A 24968-nucleotide genomic window follows, 5' to 3' on the forward strand; every position below is an offset into this window, starting at 1 on the left:
TGTGTTAAAAATTGACTCAGGAAGAATTGCTGATTCTAAAAACCTGGTAAAAGTTTGATGAGAGGCAAGCTGTGCTAGAGTCTCAGATATTCTCCTCATAGAGTGTTTGCTTGTTTCAAAGAGGGGGAAAACATTATTTCCCAGAGAAAGCTTGACAGATACCATGACAAACAAATCATCAAAATTCATCATCAGCAATCATGGGATTAGCAGGCAGCATAAGCTTCCTGACGTAATGGAGTGTGGAGAAGAAAAGAAACAAGAAAGCCTAACATAAAACAACTAGCCTGCTCTGGCAAGGCCACAGGAGACCGGGAAACCCTTTCAGACAATGCACGGGTATTTTTTTTTTTTTAAAGTGCTAGACTAAGAAAAGAAATGCTACAAGAGACAGCAGTGGGACAGTGAGAGACAGCCGAACTGCAAGGAAGGAGAACTCCTGTAAGTGTTCTTGCTGGTAAATCCCCCGTGGTTGGTTCTGTCAGAGAGTGTCTTTGTCCTCAAGAAATACATGCCAAAAGACTCAAGGACTTGAGGCTGAGATGTGCAGCTTCCTCCTCTCAGATGGCTCACCAGCCTGTGCCTGTGTTCCACGGAGCATGTGCATGTCAGTAAATGCTGACTCTAAAGGAAAGCTTTGTTTGGGGATTACGAAGAAATGTTACAACTGTCAAGAAACATTACTAGAGAAAATATGAATAAAATATTTTTTAAAATTCAAAAGGTTTAGAAATATTGAAACCTGAATCAATTAAAAGCACAGAAGCAAAATGGCACCATCACTCAGATGGAGAAATGGGGGGCGGGGTTGTCAAGGCCATGTGGTGCCAATTTTTTGTTAACCTCAGGAGTCCACCAGTCTCTCCCTTGGCCACAGGAGTCACAACACACTCAAAGAATACAAGCGTGGAAAAGATGACTCGCCACCACTATGGGAAAGGAGTACCCAGACTAACCAGGCTAGTCCAAACTGGATGAGTGGCTTCCCCCTAGGAAGGAAGAACATTTCTTGTTTTCCAGCAGCCCAGCCCACATCACCCACGTGATGCAGTAGGCCACGGCCCCTGTTTTCAAAGCTTCGCCAGCACCTCAGAACCTCCAACTTCAAAGTCAGTGTGCACGTGCTTCAGCCTCAACATGACCACAAACAAGAGATTCTTATATAGTGTGTCCATCTGTCCTCTAGCCTTTGCTTCTCATTGGCTCTGTGGTGTTAATGGTGTTCTGCAGTCTTGGCCTGAAGCCTGCTAAGCTCCTTAGGTTCAGAACTGCACTCACGCCTGACGCTGCCTCTGCCAGCCGCACACACGTGGCTGGATTAGGCAGAGGGGCTGTAAGGCACACACACACACTCGCAGCGTGTGCTTCTCATTCCTAAAATACTTCGCTCTTAAACCACCTCTCTGCCTCTCTTGGCACAAAACAGGGCAAGTGGCTCTGGGCCAGAGGAAGTGTCTGCTTAGAGAGGTGGACTTTCTTCAGATTCCTCTACTTCAGGAAAAAAAATCACACGTAGAACATTCTAGCCTGACTACAATGGGATAAAGCAGGAAAGGGAAAGTCTGTAGATAAAGACGTTTGTTTTTAAAGTTGTCTAAAAGAAACACTGAAAACATAAAACACAGCATTACTTCTATAAGAGAAAGTATAGAGTCCAAGTGAGAACAAGAAAACAAAACTATTCCTTTAACAGAAAAGGTTCATGTGTGTGTGCCACTCACATCATGTGTGTTGTGAGGTGGCATACCCAAATGAGGCCTTTCAAAATCATTGCTTTCCTTAGCATTTCCTTTATTTATTTATTTTTTTTGCTTGGTTCCTTCATGCTTTTCCCCCTCTCTCAACGATGAAAACCTGTCCCAGTTGGCTTACCTGTCCTCTCCCAGTTCCAGGCATTTATTTGGGACTCCCTTACAACCAGCTATGCGAAATTAACAACCCTAAAAAGCCCCAGGCTTCCCCAGCTGGACACGAAGCCCACCCGGGTAGACACGCCACACAGAAGATGTTAAAGACTATCACATCCAGCTCCAGTTCTGACGCCTTCCCAGAAGCTCAGCCTGGAGCAGGAGGAGGGTGACTTACTTTCTTTCCACTTCTGGCGTTGACACGGCGCTGCAGAAGCCTAGGGACTCCTAGAAGAGAGAGAAGGTTCTTGGTGTCAGCACAGGAGAGCGGAGTCTGGTTTCTACAGAATATCACTTCAGAGGAAAGGCAGACGCAAAAGCAAACAATGAAAGTGGCCGTGCTTACTTCGATCTGGGACCGCAGCTGAAGTGATGTGGGGCTGGCATCGGGTTTCTCCTAAAACAGAACAGATGCAGCTTTAGCGAGAGTCCCAAATGTGGCACACACAGAAAGATAAATAGACGTGTAAGAAGAGATGGGGGGATTTGGAAACGCTACGCTGTACGGTGGGAGGAGACAGAGGAGATAAACAGATTTTCTGGAAAACCTGAAGTGCTTTTCAAATGAAGTGTGGGTCTCCTAGAACGGAACTGTTTACCAAGCTTCACTGCCATCCATACTCTGCTCACAGTTTTACGACACACAAGCACCAGTCAACTGAAGGACACTGACAGCTACTGGTGTAGTGAGTCTCTGGATACGAGACCATCACTGTTAATATTGAACTAAATTTTCAATAATAGGGAAGTTCCAGCTTGATTATTTTACATTCATTTGTGTATATTTGTTGGGGGAAGGGGAGCACACTGGTGTCCTGGCATCATGTGGAGGTCAGAGGTCAGCTTGCACAAGTCAAATCACCCCTGCCACCATGTAGCCTCCAGGGATTAAACTCAACTTGCCAGGTTTGATGGCAAGTGCTCCTACCTACGGGGACAGCCATCTTTCTTGGCAACTCCCAAGCTGATTTTGAAACTCTAAATTTATTCAAAGGATTCAGTAATGTAAGGCTCCGCTGCAAATGTGTGTTAGAAAGCTAGAAGACTAACTAGATATTATTCGGCCTTTAAAAATAATCACCATATATAACCCAGATGAACTGGCCTGCTCTCAGCTTGCAGGTGATGGATGACATAAAAATGCATCATGCTGTGAGTTCATTGAGAAACATTAAATCACAGGACAGAGGAATCAGTCTTAGAGATAAAAACCATGTCCTCCAATGCCCTCATTTTATAGTAAAGGATGTGTTTCCCTTGAAAATGTAAAACAACGGGGGAGAGAAATGAGCAACATGTGATGCAAACAATGGACAGAGAGGAGCTTTGGTGGCTTAAGTGTGAAAGTTGTACTAAGGAAACATTTGGATGTAATTAGAAGAAAACAAAAGCCATCCGTGGAACACAGAGCCTCGCATTGGTGGCTGTTCACTTGTTTATTTTTGCTTGTTTGTTTCTTTTTAAGAGACTAATTCCAATCGACACAAGTGTAAGCCAAGGTTCTTATCCAACCCAGGTCCACAAAGGCATGGCTCAGAAACACACACTCCGAAGCTGCTTCTGCAAAAAAACAAAAGCATTGACTCTTCACCTGGGCCCAGTGACTGGGGCCCTGACATCCTGGCCTTCATTGTACACCTGTCTGTCCCCTGTATTTCAGCAGAAGCACATAATGCTAGGGCACGGTCCTAAATCCGTAGTCATCTTGGATGCCTAGGATGGATGAAGAGAATTACCCGTAATGGAGAGGCCACACCCTGGAGTAGGAAGGCTCACCCTTAAGGGACCAGATCCATCTTATGTCACCACACGAAGACAGCTTCAGACCACTTTCAAAGAACCAAGACAATGGGCAAGCAGACTGCATTCTGACCACAACTGCCCACCGGTACAGACCTCTGACCTCCCTAAAGCAAGCGTTAGTACCCTGAGGATGGACTACACTCATTAAATGTTCTCTTTCTGCTTTTTAAGACATATTAAGATGACCCTAACAGACTGAGACTGCTGGGGCCAGATTCTTGCCCTGAAACTCCAGTTCTGTTAGAACGCACACACACACACACACACACTTGCAGTTAGAAAGTATATTTGAACTTGGATCTGTAAGAAATCGGAGTTCTTAGCAAACCTCAGGCCTCGGCCCTCTGCAGCTACAGCGAGGCCTGTTGGGCAGCACCGGCATTTTGAAATGGTCTCTTTGAGGCCCTCAGAAGATGGACCGTGGCCATTGGACCGCCCTCCCTTCTGCCACCTTTTTCCGTTTCTGTTCCTCACAAACATGGCCACTTTGAGTAGATCTCCTGCGTGCTCCCTCCCATTACTTGCCTCTGAAATTTAGGGTGCCGGGGATAAATGGCTCGGCCTAGTGTGTCAGAGCTGTCAGAACTCAAGTTACCAGGTTACCCAAGGCTCCGGTCATCATTCCCTGGTCAACCTGTGAGATGATGGGCATGTGTGGCAGAATCGGTCTTCATCGCTCAAACTATCCAAATGCGTGAGATTTGACAATCACAACGCAGCAGCTATAACCATGGTTAAATTCCTCAGGACTAAATTTTGACTTCGGGATCTGTTCTGTTTGCCTCAACTACCATCTAGGAAGTGGACAGGTCATGGTGAAACCCAGCACGATGTCCTCACAGGCATCTGACTCCCACATTTATTATGGGTCATGATTCACATGAGCATAAAATACCAGTAGGAAACTTTGCTGAAGGAGAAAGGCAGAGAGAAAGGAAGACAACTCCAAGTGCTGGAGACGTAAGGCTGCAGCTGGAACCAAGCCCAGACCCAGGCCATCGCCACCAGCATGCTTTCCCACAGGGTGACGAGGTGAGTTCTGCTAGCGTGCTGATCAACACCCCATGTGGTGTGTGGTGCTGCGGTGCATACACTGAAGCCAGAGGAGGGTGGGCAGCACGCTACGTGGGCTTGTTTTGTTCTTGCCACAAGGAAAACAGTGAATGTGCCAGAATGAGCAGATCTGAGGAGACAATTGTGCATAAACAGCCTGAATAAGAAAAGACATCTTCAGGGACTGGGCCGGTTGCTCACTTAGCCCTCACCACACACCCTGCATAAGAAGCACCACAGAATCCTGATGGCCCTCCTGAGCTGGTTTTGTTTGTATATAATATATATAACGGTGTGTGTATATATAACCCACATACAGTTACATATAAACCATTTCATTTGTGTCATTATTAATTATTATTATTGTGATGGGAGGAGTGAGTGTGCCATGTGTTTGTGCAGGTCAAAGGACAACTTTGGAAGCAGTCCGCTCCTTGTACTGTGGGTTCCAAGGATTGTTTTCAGCTTGCCGGACTCTCGCCGAGAACACCGCACCCCCTGAGCCACCCTGCCAGCCCCTCCTCCTGGATTTTATTCTTGCCACTTGTCCACAGTATTTCTATTTCTGGAACAAACCTGACACACAATTTTCACAAAGCAGAGTTTCTAACATGTCGGAGCCGTGTTCAGAGTCCAACGGGTCCTGTGCAGATCCCTGACACAGACGGCATTCCTGGTGCCTGCAGACCGATCTGGAGGCCAGGTAGTTCAGCACTGGAAACAATTCATGGACAACTTTCAAGTCTCAAGTGCATTTTTGTAAGCAAAAATACTGTTCACAAATATACACAGCTCAGGACAAAACAAAAAAAAATCCAACAGATATGCACATATGTGCTTCTACCTTCCTGCCAGGTGCATACATGTGCTGTCCAGTTACATTAACAGCACATGGGGCAAAGATGAGGTGTTGACATCAAAAGTATATTTTGTTCTAACGTGCCCTAGCCTGGCATACTATACACCAGACTCCAAACCCACCTGAGGGCAGAAATAAGGTCCTGGAAAAATAGCTCCTGTGCCCAGTCCCTCTCTCCAGCTGCTTCCAAGTTCTTGTGGAAATTCACATTTCTCTGGCCCTCACTGCTGCCAGAATCCCATGCCAAATGAACTCTACAGCTGGAAAGGAAGGAGGGACAAACCCACTGTGCTGCCCCAAAGACAGAAAGGAAGAACACCAAGCTCCTACCAGCTCAGCCCAGGGCCAACTTCTCCTCCTCCATGAGGACCGCAGGAAGGAGGTGGAGAAGCCAGGCTCCACGGCTCGCTTTGTGGGACATGAGGAAAAAGCAGGATGCCACATGCTCTCTCTGGTATGTGGGATTAAGGCGGAGAGGTCAGTAGCTAACCGTGGTATATCTGAAAAGTGCTTTAGGGCCAGTGAGATGGCTATAGGTAAGAGCACTTACTGCCAAGTCTAAGAACCTGAGTCCAATCCCTGGGACCTAGGGGTAGATGGAGAGAACCAGCGCCCTCAGGCCGTCTCCTGATCTCCTCCCGGGTGCTGTCTGAATGGGCACACATGCACATACACAAACATAAACAATTTAATAAATTGGTTCCCCTAAAGAAGCTTTCCTTGAGAAAGCAAGCACAACTACCCACTGACTCTCAGGTTCAGCGGGTCTAGAGGATGACACTCATTGTCAACATGTGACCCTCATACCTACATGTGTGGGCAAGCACCACACACACACACACACACACACACACACACACACCTGAAAAAGGAAAAAAAAGCAACCCATAACTAGCTGTTATATTAGTTGAGAAAGGAAAAAAAAAGTCTCAGGAGGTTGAGAGAAATGTCAAACTTTAGCCCATGGCAAACTTTTTATAATACACGCTTACAAGATCGGATTTATAATGGAAACAGGCAGGGAAGGCTCCGATGTAATATACATAAATGATGTGTTTCTGTTCTTGTGTGGTGATTTTCTCCCCTCCTGAGCATTAATCTTCGAGTGACTTACTCTATAAATTATTGAACTTAGTTCAAAAGCAAATGAAATTTAAAATACCCATTTATTGAATGGCAAAAGTGCCATGTTGAAATTACTGTGATTTATCTGTTTCTTTAACGATTCTTGTAGTAAACTTACTTCATTGCTCAAAATTATTACCTGGATGCATAGTTTGCTCTGGTCTAAACATAAATCTACCCTCGCTGCACAGCAGCAGCCATTTGTCAAGATCTTGTTCGTTCCCTCACAGCCACGAGGCCAACTTTTTCTCTCTGCAACTCCAAACTGGTCCACTGTAGGTTGCACTAATTGTTCCGGGGGGGAGGGGGAGGGAAAGCACCCTATGACCAGGACAGTGTTCACCGCCTGGCCCAAAGGCCTGCTCATATTATGCATGGTTGCAGCAGCTCGAACAGGAAGCAGAGACTGGCTCTATGAAGACAGTCTGCAGTCCTGTGGACTGTTAATGGTCAGTCCTTGTCTATGTGACTGGATTTAAAATGATCCAGGAGCCACAACTCTGGGTATGTCATTAAGGACACTTGCAGAGAAGACTAGCTAAACATCCCGAGTGCACTGGGGTATCACACTCAGGAAAGGGGGGAAGGTGGGAGCCAGCTGGGCACTCTCTCTTCTGACAGTCAATAGATACAGTTTAGACCCCCCCCATCATTCCCCTGCCATGGTAGACTACACCACCTCTTAATGTGGCCCAAATAAGTCTTTCCACCTTCAACTTGTTTTTTGTTGATGTAGTAGCTTGAGTACGAAATGTTCCTACAGCCTCTGTGTGTGAAAACTTGGTCCCCATCTGGTGGCGTGGTTTGGGATTCTGGAACAGTTTAGGAGGTGGAGCCTCACTACAGGAAGGATGTTGCTGGGACCAGGCTTTGGGGTTTACAGCCTGGCCCACCTCCCGTTTCCTTTGCTTCCAAACTGTTGCTGGAGGATAGGATGGCCTCAAAGCCCTGCTTTCAGGCAGTCACCACCATGATGTACTCTGTCTTCTCGGAAAGCGTCAGTCAAGATAAACCCTTTCTCCATTACATTGCTTTGCTTGGGGTATTTATCACAAAAATACCTAAGACATCCAAGTAGTTAGTTGATCATGGTTGTAGGAAATGTAACGATGCATTATAACAGATGCGATGTTCACTGAGCATCAGTAACTGTGGGTCCCCTCAACACTGCAGCCAGAACACTGCTGCTTCACCAGAGAGAACCCTACTTCTCTCCATTACTAGAGGAGGTCTTTGTCTCTCTGTCTCTGTCTGTTGCTGTCTATCTCTCTCTGTCTGCCTGCCTGTCCCTGCTTGTCTGTCTGTCTGTCTGTCTGTCTGTCTGTCTGTCTGTCTCTCTCCCTCTCTCAGGTTTGTGTAGCCCAGTGGAAGAATCCATGATTAGCACATGTGAGGCCCAGGGTTCTAGCCCAGCACTGTGAAAACACAAAACAGAAAGGACACAGTTTCCAGCTAAGGGATACACCACATGGATAACTAAATGGCTCAGTATATGGAGAGTGCTTGAGCTGGGTAAACAGAGGGCTCTGCTGGAGAGGGTGCTAGCCATGAAAACATGAACACCAGAGGCTGGATACCTAGCACCCAAGTAAAAGGCCCAGCATGGCAACTCAAATCTGTAAATCCGGCCCTGGGAAGGGAGAAGTAGGGGGACCCCTGAGGCTTGGTGGCCAGCTAGTCTAGCCAATCACTGAACTCCAGGCTCGGTGAGAGACTGAAGGTAGAAGGCATTAGAAGCCATTGAAGACGAATGCAGACACTGACCTCTGTCCCCCCCCCCAGAGCTGATAAATTAATAAAATATTACTTCAGGCAGGAAATAGACTCATAATTTTAAGAAATAAAGCACAAAAATATGCACGTACAAATACTCAAAGAAATATTCAATACTGACTGATCAAACACATATGTCATTCAGAAGCCCACAGATAGATTAGAAAGGCAACCGGGAACCTTAAATGTGACTTTTATTCCATTTTTACACAATTTTGATTTTTTTCCCCTATAGTGTGTATATTCTACTTTTACGACCACAAGGCAAACATTTTTTCTACTTAACTGATATTATTCTTTTCAGAAATGTCACATCTGTTTCAAGATTACACACACACACACACACACACACACACACACACAGTCTACTAGGCTCTCCTATTGTTAACATGGACCTAACAGATCCATGACACTGTTGATAAGATTTCTTTTTTTAGTTGCATTGGTCATAGGATAACTAATTTCTTCTCTACTGTTCTTTGTAAAACATTTGTCATTTAAGGATGCAGACTTGGTGGAAATCTCAGCCCTTGGGAGACAAAAAGAAGAGGGCCAGAAGTTCAAGATCACCCTCAGCTGCTTGGTGAACCTGAGGCCAGCCTGGGCTGCAAGAGACCCTGTCTTAAACCCACCCCTCAAAACAGAACACACACCTCATGTTATCATATTCTTATTACATTGTATAATTCAAAGTTCTGAAACAAAATGAGACTTTTTCTCACAGATTTTTGCCTTTCTCTCCCTTTTTCTTTAACATTCTTTTCCCCTTTTCTTTCTTTCTTTCTTTCTTTTTTTTCCTTTTTCTTTTTGTAGTATGGAAAGGAAGAACAGAAGCATTTTCTCATCTCTTCCCAGTTAGACCTCAGTCACCTAAATAGCATGAGGGTGGCAGTCATAAAACTGTTACGCATATGACATGAACACAAAATTTGCATGTAAGCAGTCTGTTGTGCCAATATTCCCCTAACAGACAGCATTTTTTCCCAGGCAAAGCAAACAAATAAATGCTCCAGAAAAGCACAAACAGGAAACACATTCAGACATGATGGCCAAGGGCAGAGCACACGTGGTCTTTTCCTAGGTCCGTAGGGCACAGATAAAAGCAGGGAGTCTGAACACACTGCGTGGTGTACCTGGGAAACAGGAGGAGGGAGCCGGCAGCGTCCCTACATACTACAAGTCCCTTTAAAAGGAAGTCAGCACTGGCAGGGGTCTATTTAGAGAACCAAGATGCTAAGGGTTTTGCATGACACAAACAGATCTGTGTTTTGGTTTTATGGTTGAGGTAATTGTGTGGTACGTGTGTGCGCATGTGTGAGTGTCCACACAGGCCAGAAGAGGACATCAGATCCCCTGGAGCTTTAGTTAGAGGCAGTTATAGGCCACCTGGCTGGGGGGTGGGAGCCAAGCTCCCATCTACAGCAGTAAGAACTCTTAACTGCTGGCCCATCTCTCCAGCCCCTTTGTTGTTTTTTGTTTGTTTATTTGTTTGTTTTTTAAAGACTTAACTTCTAACGTGATAAGAAATCACTTCCCAGCCAGACATATTTTCCCCTCTGGAGCCTAAAAACAATGCATGCAAAGCAAAGCATTCACACTTGACCTTTTTCATTCATTCTGTACAATTTGACAAAGAGAATACAGGGAGACTACCCACCTTTGCCACAAAACTCAGGCTAGGTTGAGAAAGCATAAACTTCAGATAAACCTTAAACAGAGTCGCTCTGAAGGCTCTTCTTTGAATACAATAAATCTTCCTCACCACGCTAAATCCTCCTCACTACACGGACACCTGTAACCACTCATGAGGACGTCTATTACACTAAAAAGAAAGTGGTCGTGGGAAATGGAGCACCTTTAGTCCCTTGCCATTAGTTAAGCACAGAGCGGTAGGTAAAGCCCTCAAACGTCTCCAAAAGCATCCTAGGGTTGCTCTCCCGTGACAAGTGCAGGCAGGAGTGAAGGAGTCACCAGGCGACTTCCAGTGCTGAGGAAAACTGGAGAAGTTCTTAAGGTCACGATTGGAACCTTGCCGTTAAAGTGTATCTGACAGAACTTTAAGAAAACTAGGAGGGAGGGTGGGATTGGGAGGGGAGGAGGGAGGGGCTTATGGGGGGATGCAGAATGAATAAAGTGTAATTGATGAAAAATTAAAAAAAAAGGGGGAAAAATAATTTAAGAACCTTAAATGACTTTCAAAAGTGGAGGAAAACATGGAGTTAGTCAATTTGCATGGAGCACAGACGTCTCGCCCCTGGGGGCAATGGTCTCCTGAACCTACTCAGACCTCGGACACCACCACTGCTAGTTCTAGAATTGATGCAGGATGTTCCAACGAGGGGGTTAAGGCTTCTCATAATATTTCCTATAAGCCCACACCTGTTTGTTTATATCCCCCATTTCTATTCATTATTAGCCAGATAGAGCCAAGTAATTGTGGTAATGATACTTGCTTTTTTGCCCAATGCTGGAATGCTGGTAAATTTACTAGCTGGTTACTCGCATGCCTCGCTGGGTGCCTGTGCCCGTTGATGCCCCTCACGCTATGACTCTCTTCAGACAGAAAAGGGATCTTGGAATTACAGCCGCCATTGTTACTGCCATCTCATTGGCGGCTGTTGGAGCTACCACCGCGGCATTAGCCAGGAGTCATACTGTGCAGACTGCTCAGACCCTGAATAACCTTTTACTCAATGTAACTCATGCCTTAGATGTACAAAAAGGAATTAATGCTCAACTAAAAGGAGGCTTGATGGTATTCAATCAGAGGATTGACCTCGTGCAGAAGCAAATTGATACCCTATGGCAAATAGCTCAACTTGGCTGTCAATGAAAGTATGCTGGACTTTGAGTCACTAGCATACAACATGAGAATTTTCCCTGTGCTGCAAATCTGTCTAAACAATTGTCTAGCTATATTTTAGGTAATTGGACTGGAGAATTCGATACTATGATGGAGCAGCTGAGAGTGGCCATTGTCACGGTAAATTCTACCAGAGTGGACGCGGGACTAGCCACAGGATTATCATCATGGATTGCTGCAGCCATGAATCATCTGAAGGAATGGGCGGGCATGGGAGCGTTAGCAGGCCTTCTGGTGTTGGTCTCCTTGGTTTGCCTGTGGTATATATGCAAGATTAGAGTCTCACAACAGCATAATGTAGCCATGACCATTCAGGCCTTTACAGCCATTGAAGCAGGACAGTCTCCCCAAGCATGGTTGGCTACCATAAAAAGCTGAAATGTTACGCTCAGGATGCGAGGCTAAGCACTGCACTCAGGGTCAGCCGCTTTGGACCCAGAGAAGAGCATGTCTGATTGCATGCTGGTTGATGCTCCAGGTCCCGCCTCTGAGAAAAAGGTATCAGACGGGTCTGATGCTCTTTGGGTGGATGACACCTAAATGAACATCGGTACAAAGTCCCAATTTATTTCTAATATCAGAGATCAGACCTCTACTCTTGCCTGATGCGTCTAAAACAAAAAGGGGGAACTGTAGAGAGCTGCGGAATGCCACGCCTTAAAGATGGAGCTGGTTTCCGCCTTCCACCTTCCGGATGGTGAGTGCTCTCTGTCACGAACAACTCCACATTTGGCTAAGGCTGAGGATCCGGCTTGCTTCCATGTATGTGGACCTATCTGCATTGCCCACGTGGCATGCTGAGGTTGGCTACCCAGAGGCTATTTAAGCTGTGGGCTGGCTTTCCCCAGGGTCAGATGATTGTTCAAGGTTCCTGAATAAACTGCATTGAAAAAAAAAAAAAAAAGAAAACTAAAAGCTTCCTCCTCCACTGGCCTTCCTGGACCCCTGGGCCTGGGTCAGAGCTGCGGGTTTGTCTGGTGCACTGTGAGTTCAGATGCTGATTTCTGTACCCCGAGATCTGGTTGCCATCCAGATGTGGTGTAGTCATGTTCACTGATCACTGTCGTGTAAATTCTGCTCCCCAGTTACTCTGACTGGTTAATAAAGTTGCTGAGGGCCTATAGCTGGGTAAGAAAGGACAGGAGGCAGGACTTCCGTTCCCAGTCTGGGAGGCTCAGGTAGGGACCATGAAGGAGAGAGGGGGAGAGGGAAGAAGAAAGAAGCACTGGAGGAAGGAAGTGTCCATGAGGACTGACCTGATGGAACAGAAGCAGCCCAGGCAGGACCAACATGACACGTAGCTCAGGGCACATGGCTGGGAATTAGCAAGACTAGCTTCGATGGGCTACAGTAGATCATTATCTGTCCAGTCATGAAGGCTAAAGCTTATTAATAAATTTACTAGGTCTCCATGCCATTTATTTGGGATCTAGAATGGGTGGTTAGAAAAGCTCCCCAAATTATATCCTATGTTTTCAGGCCAGGTCCTCCCATGTCGGTGTGTAATCACACTTTTCCTGTCAACAAGGCTGCCAGGATACTTATGTTTACTTATTCACCATTGTCTCTAGAACTAACAAAGTACCTGTGTAGATTAAGCATCTAATAAAAATTTGTTAAATATATAAAAAGCACCAAAATATAGAAAGGGGACATGGAGACATCTTGGTACAAAAAGCCAGTGTGACAGTTATCCATGAAAACGTGTAAATCAATTTAAATTTGATTAATGACACATTCACACTGTAGATTTTATTCAAAAAGCATGAACAAAGCAGCATGCTGAAGCTGCAAAGCAAAACAATGACAGAAACACACTCAGTGGAGGGCAGAAGCCACACTGCTCTCTATAAATATCGCCTACCACATGTACCCAGGGTTTTGTTGGGGATCACAAACATCTGTTTGTCCTTACTTATCCTGAGATCACCATGGAACACCAGAAAGGAGGACACCGCCAACAAAAGCATAGAATGGATTTCTTGAAGAACTCTTAAATAATTTCAATCAAATGAAAAAAGTAAGTAAGTAAATAAATAAATAAATCAAAGATTGTTTTTAGCACTGAGGTGTTGTTACTTCAGAAAGAACAGCAGCAAACGCCCGTGGGGTTACCTGCTCTGTGCATCACAAGCTCCACACACTCCCTAAGTACCCAGGAAGGATGCCCACCCATTCTTACCTTGCCTCCCCTGAGAACACTGACTAGATCTCCACCCACAAGGCAAGCCTGTCTGAGGTTAGATGGGTACAGTCTTTATGTAGACTTGATCCCTAGGCCAGGGCAACTGAGGCGTTGGTTTGTTGTTGCCATTGTAGACAAGGGAGTATATGAATACAGTGATGCTTTCTATTCAAGCATTTCCCTTAGCCACTTTTACTGTCCCCAGATTTAATTAACAGAGCAGGGAAGCTGCCCTGAGCTGAACTCAACACTTTGGGGTAGAATCCTCGGGGAGTGGAGCCTAAGGAGACGCTGTGGTGGTGTGAAGGAACAATGGAGAACATTCCCCGGAGTCTTGGACATTTGAACACTTGGTCCCCAGCTGGTGGCGCTGTTCTGGGAGGTCTAAGAGGCATGGCCCTGTTGGAGGGAGCATGGCCCGCTTTGAGGTTTCAGAGCTTGGTACACTTCCCAGTGAGCATCATCTCCCCCCTGCTTCCTGCTGGAAGGGTAAGCCCTGCTTCCTGTTCCTGCCACCGTGCCAGCCACTTCCTCTCATGCCACCCTGCCGTAAACAACTCTCATTCCTCTAGAAGCATAAACCAAAACAAACTCTCTATTATATGCCTTGATTGTATTGCCTTGATGTATTGCCTTGATCCAAAGTGTCTTATCACAGTAACAGAAAAACAACTAGTACAGACCTCATCAGCTCACGGTGGGCGTGCCCTCAAAGGGGTGGGAAGGTCCAGTCGCGCTCTCTCTCTTTCTGCTTGGCTTTGCCTCTTGGCTCTTACCTTAAGGTGGACTCTGCAAGACGCCCCTGCCAATCATGCAGCCAGAGACCCAAAGCAGTGTGTCCTTTGATTTTTAGACCAGACCCTCCAAAACCATGTGCCTAATTAACATTTTATCTTTATAAATTGTTTACCTTCAGTGTTTCATTACAGTACTTCAAATTAAACTTCCTTCCTTCACGCCTATCACTGACAGTATTTACCAAATACCTGTCGGCCACCACTCACTGTTCTAGACACTTCATGGTTTTTATTTAGTTTCCCCCCAAGTGTGTGGGGCGGGATGCTTTACCACTCTACTTTCACCAAGGAAAAGTCTGAGACAGAGAGGTCTTGTGCAAGACAGGTGCTAGGAGTGGCTGAGTCTACGGAAGGTCCCTGACAAATGGTGTGTACACAGTCCTATGGCTGTGCCCATCTGCTGTGTTTGGCGCTCATGCTAAAGGGCTTCCTTCAGCCTCCAGGTCCTCGTCCAGCCACAGCCCTCACCCACCCTTCTGCTCTCATAATGATGCAGCAACAGTGCTCTGCTCTCAGGACAGGGATCTTGTCTAGTACCTGAGTCTCTTCTTCTTGCTACCAGTCCTAACAAAGGGCAGCCATCTACACACAGGATGGATGCAGTTACATTGTCAAAGTGTAGGTCAGTCTCCAAGAGGCTCTCTCCCCTGTGTTCTCTTCCTGCAGATAGTGCAATACCTGGTTTTGGGGTTTTCATCAGAATTTAAAGGTGCAGCACTTGCCTAACCTAGGTAAAGCCCGGGGTCCCACCACCACGAAACCAACAATCAAATAACTGGTTTTGTCTGGAAAAAGCTAGACGTTGCAAAGCACTGTGTTGAAACTCACTTTGTAATGACTTAAGACCAAAAGAATTTTTGGCAAAGGTGCCTTCTCTCTTCAGACAGCCTACCCCCGCCAAACAAGGCCTCCATCCTGAACCAGTGACAGACAAGCAGGAGTTCCCTTTCTGCAAGCCACAGAGTGGCCTGCCACCTGTCAGAGGGCATGCCGTTAATTGAGTGACACTTGTGAAGGGCTTTGCAACATGAAGCACATGTGTCCACCGGGATCTCACACATGGCTCTCCACACTGCACAATCCAAGGGCTATTTTTAAAAGCTACCAGTTGAGCAGAACTTACAAGTGTCTCCTTTTACAGCTCAGAACTTACAAGTGTCTCCTTTTACAGCTCACTGCAAATTCATTATTCTTGAACTAAGAAAGGGCAAGAAATGCTCAAGATTATGGGGTGGCGCTGAAAAAAATATAAAGGATATGCACACACACACCCAAAATTCTCAGGAAGCTACACTCCGTGAAAACAAGCAATTCCAGAGGAAACGAGGGAAGAGACTACGGATGTCACTCACACACAATCCAGTGAATCACAACACTTGTGGTCATCCCGGGACACACTTTGGGGGTGGTTCACACAAGAACAAAAGCAGCTTCTCTAAAGCTTGGCGGTACCTGCTGGGGCAGTGAGGTGAGTGTCTCAGTGGGCGTGGGTTTAGATGTGGTATCCCATGTACCCACCAAACCACAGTTACGCAAAAGCTTTTCTGGCTTCAGGAAGAATCAAGGGTTTATTTTTAATTAATGAGGGCAGGTCCCTAATTCCCTCTTTCAAAGCACTTCCTCTTGTTAAAGCGAATCCTGCGAAATTAGTGGGGAGGTTTAACGAATAGCCTTCGGCTAAGAGGTTTGAGGCCCGTCCCCCTCAGAGCAATGCGTGTCTAATGACAGACTCCTGATGGCTGCCCCTACCCTGCATGGCTTCTCCGTCATTACAGCAGCAAGCTGGCTCGGGACCTCTGTCCTGCAGGCTCTCTGATGTGAACCATCACTTTTTAGTTTTTGGAGTCTACAGGAGCAAGCGTTGGCACGCTCACAGACCCTTCTGGATTCACCGTCTACGGTCTGTACTCTCAGACAGCACCTTGGTCACACTAGGTACCAGGTCAGACCTGAGTCATGACTCACCTTGAACTTCAACTGTTCGAGGGCAAAGTTTTGTGTGGCATTTCATTCCTGCAACTCCTTCAAATTTTGCTTTATGGGTCGTGTCTTCTACCTCTGATATGTGACAAACTATAGGGACGCTTTGGAGAAAGGCCCGCGTTAAGCAAATGTCAGAAAAGTCAGGCTCGTTCCTAGTGCTTGCCATTTAAGAGGAGAAAGGGAAGATTTGTGAGAACAAGTACTCAAGTCGCTTTAGAGTTCTGGTTCTCAACGTGGGGGTCACGACATCCTTGGAACCAAACCAGGCTTTCACGGAAGCCACAAACACAGATTCACTGAAAAACACAGATTCACATCAGTAGCAAAGTTAGTTATGAAGTAGCAACAAAAATAATTTTATGGCTGAGGGTCACCAGAACACGAGGGACTGTTACAGGGGTACAGAGTTAGAAGGTTGAAAACCACTGCTGCAGAGTAATGCAGACTAGCTGGGCACAGGAAGACTATCATCGGCCAATCTCAACACTTAAACTCCTCAACTGCCAAGCACATACTAGTAGAAGCACTAACTCAAGAATTCTGAATTCATTCTGCATTGGAAGCTCAACGTATTTGTCATCATGAAAATAAGAAAACATTGCCAGATGTGGTGCTGTTCGTCTCTAATCCCAGCACTCAGAAAGGCAGAGGCAGGCAGATCTCTGAGTTCAAGGTCAACCTGGTGTATAAAGCAAGTCCAGGACAGCCAAAGCTACACAGAGAAACCTTGTCTCGACTCCCTAACTCCCCCCCAAAAAAAAGAAAACATGGGGCTGGAGTGATGGCTCATCGGTTGAGAATATTCAGTGTTCTTCCGTAGGTCCCAAGTTTGGTTCCCAGCTTTTGCATGGCAGCTCACAATAGCCTATAATCCTAGTTCCAGGGGACCCGATGCATTTTCTCACATCTTCAGGCTCATGCACATATGAATATATATACTCAATACATGCAAACACACACATACACACACACACACAAAAACAAATCTGTGGAAAAGTGAGAAAACGGTTTCAAAGCTGGGCACAGTGGCATACATTGGTAGTCTGAGGGGACAGGCACCGACTGAGCTCGGTTCAAAGCCAAGCTAGGAAGACCATCTCAGCCTCACCCATTTACTCTTTATCAAGTCGGCAGCGTTTCATCCGCTGATTTTGCACAACCTGCCTCTGTGGATGGTCGGTAGCTTACAGAGACGCCTTCAGTTCTTGTAATGATTGATACTGATTGTCAACTTGACAGAACCTACATCCCTGGAGATGGGTCTCTGAGCATATCTGGAAGGATTATCCAGATTAGAAAAGATCATCTGAAATATGGACAATGCCATCCCATGAGGTTGGGTCCTGGATTGAATAAGGAGGAGAAATCAAGTTGGGCACCAGATTCGTGTGTGTGTGTGTGTGTGTGTGTGTGTGTGTGTGTGTGTGTGTGTGTGTGTGCGCGTGCGTGTGTGTCCCCAGCACAATGGACTGTATCCTCTCAAACTGTAAGCAAAATTAACCCCTTCCTCCCTGAGTGCTTTTTGATACTTTACTTCAACAAATGTACCATTGTAACCTTTGCTAAGTGGAGTGATGGCGCCCTGGAGCATAACTTCACTACGACATAACTACGTCACTGCTGCAGGCCAGGTCCAAGACAGGTGCCTGGCACACAAAAGATCATGTCTCATAATTATCACTATTGTCTTCAGAGTGAGGGTGATGGTTTATCTCCTCTTCTTCCTCCTTTTCTCCCCCTTCCCTTGATACAGGGTCCCAGGCTAGCATGACCCTTGTACACATCCTGTCTCGGCCCTTGCTGAAATCAGTCATATACCAGCACTTCTGGAAGAACCTGAGACTCAAGACGCTGAGTAAGCTAATCACATCTCTCAGCCAGGAGGCAGCAAGGCCAGGATTTCTACCCCAGTGTGCCTGCCTGTGCGTTCACTAAATCAGTCATATACCAGCACTTCTGGAAGAAGCTGAGACTCAAGGCGCTGAGTAAGCTAATCACATGTCTCAGCCAGGGGGCAGCAAGGCCAGGATTTCTGCCCCAGTGTGCCTGCCTGTGTGTTCACTCTGCCACTGGTCTGCTGCCACAGAGTCCCCTACGCTCAGCCCCCACCCTACACCAATATCCACTTGACTATGTACATAAGAAAATTCTGCAAGCTCTTCTATTTATGTACTTTCTGACTGGGCCATACGGTCTAAAGTTTAGCACTCCTGACTTCTGCAATCTACTTATTTAATGCTTCCTCTGTGTCCTTAAGTAACTCTTTACAGTAAGTGTACAGACCAAAGAACAGAAACAAGCATTTGGGGCCCATTCACACCTGCTCCTCACACTAATGACAAAGCCTGACCAAAGGAGCATCACAGGAGCCATTCATGCCTGTAAGGTGCTGGGGACATGACCTTGAGCATTAAGTGTCTCACCCCTGAGCAACAGTGCCAGTTCCAAGTAACAGTTTGCACTCTCCAGGAGAGGAAGGTCCCAACAGTGTGAACTGTTTACACATAGCCCACGCAAAGGGAAGCAATCCGTCACATTTCTTATCTCTCTCTCTCTAAATCTTCTCTCTAAATCTTTCATTACCATGCTTTTCTTCTCTTCCCTCCAGAACATATGCATGTTCAACTTTCCCCTTATAAAGAAAAAGAGGGCCAGGCATGGTGGTGCACACCTTTAATCCCAGCACTCAGGCAGGCAGAGGCAGGCAGATCACTGTGAGTGATCCTGGCCTACAAAGTAAGTCCAGGATAGCCAAGGCTACACAGAGAAACCCTATCTTAAAGAACAAACAAACAAAAAAAGGTGGGGAGAAAAAATGAAGAGGAAGGCTAGAAGAAGGGTGAAGGAAGAAAGGAAGGAAGGGAGGGAGAAAGGGAGGGAGGGAGGGAAGAAGCATGGAAGGAAGGAAGGAAGGAAGGAAGGAAGGAAGGAAGGAAGGAAGGAAGGAAGGAAGGAAGGAAGGAAGGCTACTTCTCAACTCAATCATTGTGTTCATCAAAGCCATATCTCAAACCTCTCCAATGAATACCACACCCACAGCCTCCAGTTCCCTCTTGTTAGTCACTTGTGGGCACCTGTCAGGTTAGCTGCCCAGGGCTCAACATGAGTAAGTGTGGAACGTGCCTTCCGGCATGAGCGTGCTGCCCAGTCCAGTCCGTTCTGGCTGGACTCCTCTCACACAGTGAGTGCTTCTGTCCCCCATGGCCTGGTTTCGTGTCATTGCTGACTCTGTGCTTAGGAGTCCTTCATGACCGAGCAACAGCCCTGCTCCTTCCAGTTACCCGAAGGCACTTTTGCTGAGTCCAGCTTCCTCAGGTCTCCTCACGTCATTCCCCTCATCTAAATCCTCCCACATCCCCTCTTAGAACAGAATGTGAGATGCGGTGGGACACGCCTGTAATCTAGCACTTAAGAGGCTGTGACTGAAGGAGCTCTAGTTTGGGGCCAGCCTGGGCTACATAGTGAGATCCTTTCTCACATTAAACAAAACGGGATTAATGGAACAGCTCCCATTTTACTGGAGTGATAAGAAATCACCAACTCCCAGTTCACAGGCTAAATACTTCCCACCTGTCTCTGATTTTCATCATTAAAACCATAGCAATGTTCTGACACACTGGATTGCTCCCTCTAAAAATACAGTTTTCCTTTCCTCAATAGTAATAATTTTCCTGTAATTTATACCTTACATCTGTTTGGGGGAGTATCCTTGCGTTGGGAACTCATTATTAATTGAAGTAGCCATGGTACAAATCCCAGATTTCAAAGCCAAATGCCACATGCTTCCTTTTGTCTTTTTATATCAGTAATAAGGAAACTTTTCTTTGATTCTGGAAGCATTCAGTGCAGCTGTGATGTACTGAAGCATTCTTACTTCAGATGTCAGCATGTGCGGGGCATTGTGGTACAGGCTTGTAATCCCAGCACTCGGAAGGTGGAGGCAGGAAGTTAAACACTTGGCCACATACAGAGTTTGAGGTCAGCCTGGGATAATAGGAGATGCTTTCTCAAAAAAGAAGAGGAGGAGATAATTACTAAAAGGTCAAAAGCCATCATTTTTATGATTTATTTGGGTGGTTTTTTTTTTTTTTTTTTTTTTTTTTTTTTTTAAGACATGGTCTCTCTGTATAATCTTGGAACTCACTATGTAGACCAGGCTGGCTTAAAACTCACAGAGATCCTCCTGCCTCTGCTTCCCAAGTGCTGGGATTAAAGGTATGAACCACCATTCCCAGCCTGTGTATTGATGTGCCTGCCTGCCTCCCTCCCTTTTTTCCTTCCTCCTTCCCTCCTTCTCTCCTTCCCCCCTTCCTTCCCTCCATCCATCCCTCCCGCTCTCCCTCCCTCCCTCCCTCCCTCCCTCCCTTCCTCCCTCCCTCCCTCCCTTCCTTCCTTCCTTCCTTCTTTTTTGTTTTTGGAGACAGAGTTTCTCTGTGTAGCCCTGCTATCCTAAAACACTCTAAGTAGATCAGGCTGTCCTTGAACTCATAGAGAGAGGGTTTAAGGCATGCTCCATCATGACTAGATAAGGGGAAACTTTTTATTCTCAATACAGGTTGAGAATTCAATTAATGTTGAGTGGATGCAACTACATAATGTTGACTCCAATAATTTAGTGCCCTGCTATTTTATGTAGGTTCTTTGTGTAGAAGAAACTTTTAAATCGCATTTCTCTTAATCCCCAGGGCAAACAGTAAGTGCTATTTGGTGACTGACTGAATGACAGAATAACACACATGGATAGAATTGGTTGAGTTGCTTAAATGAGAAAATACTGACCTGGGAGACCACCGTGCACCTCAGGGGAGCGTGTGGCACTTGGGTGTGTTTGTTAGTGAGGTCTTTATGACCCACCTTAAGCGGAACACTTCTGAAGCAATATGGTTGCTTGCCACCTCACAAAATACAGCTTCATTTACTGTGGATTGTTACTTTCAGTGTTCTGTGGTTATTAATATTTACTATTGGTTTATCTTTTAGTTAAACAGTGGCTATTCCTAAACAGCTGTATACCCAAATCACCACACAGAGACTAGGATTTATTTAATTAACCTAAAACACAATGCTGGGCAATAGTTACTCCATCCTAAACCTCCAAACCCGCATAGTTTCCTACCATTCAGATTTTACCCATTATACTTGCTTTTAGTCATATCTTAGGTCCGGTTCCTCTCTCCATGTGGTTCCAAGTTCTCTCCTGCCAACCTCTGCTCCCCCTTCCTGCTTCCTCTCTCTCCCCTCCGGACCAGGATGTCCTGCCCTGTTCTCTCCACTGTTCAACATTGGGGCTGGTTGTTTAATTGACAATATGGAGAACAAATGGTGCCATATTTACACAAACTTGATGCTTATTCTAAGCAGCACAATGCAATGTCCAATTGAAACCAGATAGTGGGGTAGAGAAATCAGCATTTGAATGAACAAGAGTAAATTGTAAACATTCCAAAAGAACATTATACCAACAAAGTGTAGCCTTCTAATTAAGGCTATCGTATAGACAAAAATGTAGTGCTGTAATTATGGTTCTTGGCTTTTTAGGAAAAGAGATGACCCTGGCGTCAAGAGACCCATGATAGCTCTAAGAACGTCTGCTTTAGATTATGCATCCATCATGATTTGGGCATGGAATCATTAGATGTGTACTGTAGAGCGCCGCTTCCAAGCTCTTCTCCCTATAGACAAACTCATGTGTACTTCAGTATTTCAGTAGTTGCGCCTGAGGACAAGTATCTACAAGACACTCTCAGAATTTCACCCTCCTGAAGTCCATCACCCTGAGTGTGTTTACAGCCCCTCGCTGACGGACAACTATGAAGACTCCCGCAGGCACCGTGTTTACGTGTCACGCACAGTGTCCTATGGTACGTGGTGGAATCGACTCTCACAGTGACCACGCCATCATTGACGGATGCCTCTTGACTGCCTCCAGCAGTTGAACTTTATTACAAACACGCAGAAGCTTCTGTTATTTGGCTTTAAGTATAACTGCAGCCTTTAAGGACAGTGTTGAAGTCACTTGGTTAAAAGCTCTTACATAGCCCATTGCTACCAAAATGGCTCTGTTCAGTAATAACAGCAGCATCCTGTTAGCATTCCACTTTAAAGAAAGCAAAACTGAACTTCAATATTCCGTCATAAAACTTCCAAGCTCAGTGTTCCTATCTGCATAATACATCTGGTATGACTCTATAACTAGGTATCCAGTTGACGTGTGCTGAGCTGCTGAAAATTGCAAGCCAGCTTTCGGCACGAGGAACAATGACATGTGATCCGCAGAACGCACAGCAGTGGCTTAACACTAGCCATGCCGGGTTTATAATGTGAGACAAGATAACAACCAGGAAATAACACTGTACACAACAGACGAGCAGACGACATGATACACACACACAATAAACATGCCATGGGCAGTCGGAAGACTGCGTCTTCTCCTGGAGACATGGGCAAGGGCCGCAAAGGAAGCAACAACAAGGCAGCTCGGAATGACAGATAGAGGGACCGATGGTGAGCCCCAGGGACAGGGGTGCTGGAAGGGAGTCGGGACCCTTCGGAACAAATCGTCTGGGCTGGGGAGATGGTGTGGGGGTAAAGCATTTGCCATGCTGTGTAAGGACCTGAGGTCACATTCTCGGAACTCATAAAGCCAGTGCCATAGTGGACATCTGTGAGCCAAGTGTCCCCAAGGCGGGATGGGCAGCGGGAGGCCTCAAGGGCTCACGGGCCAGTTAACGGACATACAGATAATCTGAATATCGATGAGATTCTGTCTCAAACAAGGTGGAAGACAAAGAGATGGACACCAAGGCTGTCCTCCGACCTCCTCACATGCACCTTATCTCACCTTTCTACTGCTGTGATGAAACACCGTGGCAAAAAGCCAACTTGGGGAGAAAGAGGTTTACTTGGCTTATATACACTCAATTACGGCCCACAGAAGAAAGCCGGGGAAACCTCAAACAGGCAGGACAGTGGAGGCAGGAGCTGATGCAGAGGTCCTAGAGGGCTCTGCTTACTGGCTTGCTCCCTGTGGCTTATTTACTCCGCTTTCTTATAGAACCCAGAACTGACAGCCAGGTTCTCCAACATCAATCACTAATTAAGAACTGTTTCAAGGACTGTGTTTGTCCACAGCCCAATCCTGCAGGTGTTTTCTCAGTTGAGGTTACCTTCTCTCCATGACTACAGGTCAAGCTGACATGAAACTAGCCAGTACACATACTGTAGCAGTCGTGTTCACATGCACACACGCGGGCGCACACACACGCACACACTCACACACACACAGAATTTCTTTAAAATCTCTTGATAACGAAACCTGAAGGAGAACCTCACACTCTATACTTAGAATAGACTGGGACCTAAACAGAGAGCTTAAAGTAGTAAATTCTAAAAGACAACAGAGAGCAGAGGGTTCCTAACACCAGATATGGTAATAATTTTTGAGTCATGACACCAAAAAGCTCAGGTGAGAAAAGCATAGATTAATTGGACTTCGTCAGAATTATAAAATTTGTCTCAAAGGACACTATCGAGCCTAGGGAATGACAATATGTGCAAATCACAGGTCTGACATAGGATTACTATCCAGAATATATAAATAATGCCCATAACTCAACAACAAAATAACCAACCCAAAGGGGAAAAACATAGGTGAAGATATTTTTCCAAACACAATATGTCACCTGGGCGACAGGAGACACTTTCAGAAAGACACACAGCACCCAAAGGTGCTAATCCTTCGGAAAATGCAAATCCAAACCACTCCTGCCCGGTACCATGACATGAGTTAAGCAGAAAGTGTCGGGGGAAATGGAAATGCTTGTGCTCTGCCGTCAAGATTCAAAATAACAGAGACACCAGAGAAAACAAAGCCAAAGTTCCTCAAGATGGTGAGCAATCTAGTCCACTATAATGGAACAGAGTGCAGGGAAGCAATTAAACAAAAGCAGCCATTTGGGATGTGTTCCCCTGCTGTATACAGCCAGCCACAGCTGAACGTCAAGAAACGAATGGGTAAACAAAGTATATGAACACAGCAGAATTATTCAATATTGTTTCCTCTTAAAACAGAAATGTTTGGCTGGCTACATGGCTCCAATGGGGAAAGCACTTTCCATGAAAGCCTGGACAACCTGAGACCTCACGGCAGAAAGAGAGGCTGGGCTCCACAAAGCTGTCCTCTGACTCACACATGTACCGCAGATATAAAAACAAAATCAATACTTACTCCTTGTTTGTTTGTTTATTTGTTTGTTTTTCGAGAAAGGGTTTCTCTTTGTAGCCTTGGCTGTCTTAAATTCGCTTTGTAGACCAGGCTGGCCTCGAACTCACAGAGATCTGCCTGCCTCTGCCTCCCAGAGTGCTGGGACTACAGGCATCTGATTTTTTAAAGTTTCTATGTACGTAGGTAGTGGTATGTCCATGTGTAAGTTCAGGTGCCATCAGAAGCCAGGGGAGGGAGTCCTATGGCCCACAGCTGGAGTTGCAGCTGTACACCACCCTGTTTGGGTGCTGGGGACCCAGCTTGGGTCCTCTGCAAGAGCAGTATGTGCTCCTAACCACTGAGCCATCTCTCCAGCCCCCAACATTAATTAATTTTTTTTTTTTAAGAAGGGAATCG

General features: G+C 45.9%; 1 protein-coding gene and 1 non-coding gene across 3 annotated transcripts in view; both read right to left on the minus strand.

Moving 5' to 3' along the window:
- The window catches only part of Sash1 (SAM and SH3 domain containing 1), a 165700-nt gene that overhangs the window by 88509 nt on the left and 52223 nt on the right, over window positions 1-24968 (minus strand). For both annotated transcript variants that reach the window (XM_060373698.1, XM_060373697.1), the window contains exons 3-4: window positions 2254-2304; window positions 2086-2135 (exon numbers count right to left, since the gene is read on the minus strand). In XM_060373698.1, the coding sequence (XP_060229681.1) occupies window positions 2086-2135; window positions 2254-2304 (101 nt within the window). The remainder of the gene's footprint in view (window positions 1-2085; window positions 2136-2253; window positions 2305-24968) is intronic.
- Window positions 13695-13826, minus strand: LOC132649647 (small nucleolar RNA SNORA36 family). The gene has a single exon (XR_009588128.1). It is a non-coding gene; the product is annotated as a small nucleolar RNA SNORA36 family (small nucleolar RNA).

This window comes from Meriones unguiculatus, chromosome 20 (genome assembly GCF_030254825.1).
Source record: "Meriones unguiculatus strain TT.TT164.6M chromosome 20, Bangor_MerUng_6.1, whole genome shotgun sequence".
Classification (NCBI taxonomy): Eukaryota; Metazoa; Chordata; class Mammalia; order Rodentia; family Muridae; genus Meriones; species Meriones unguiculatus.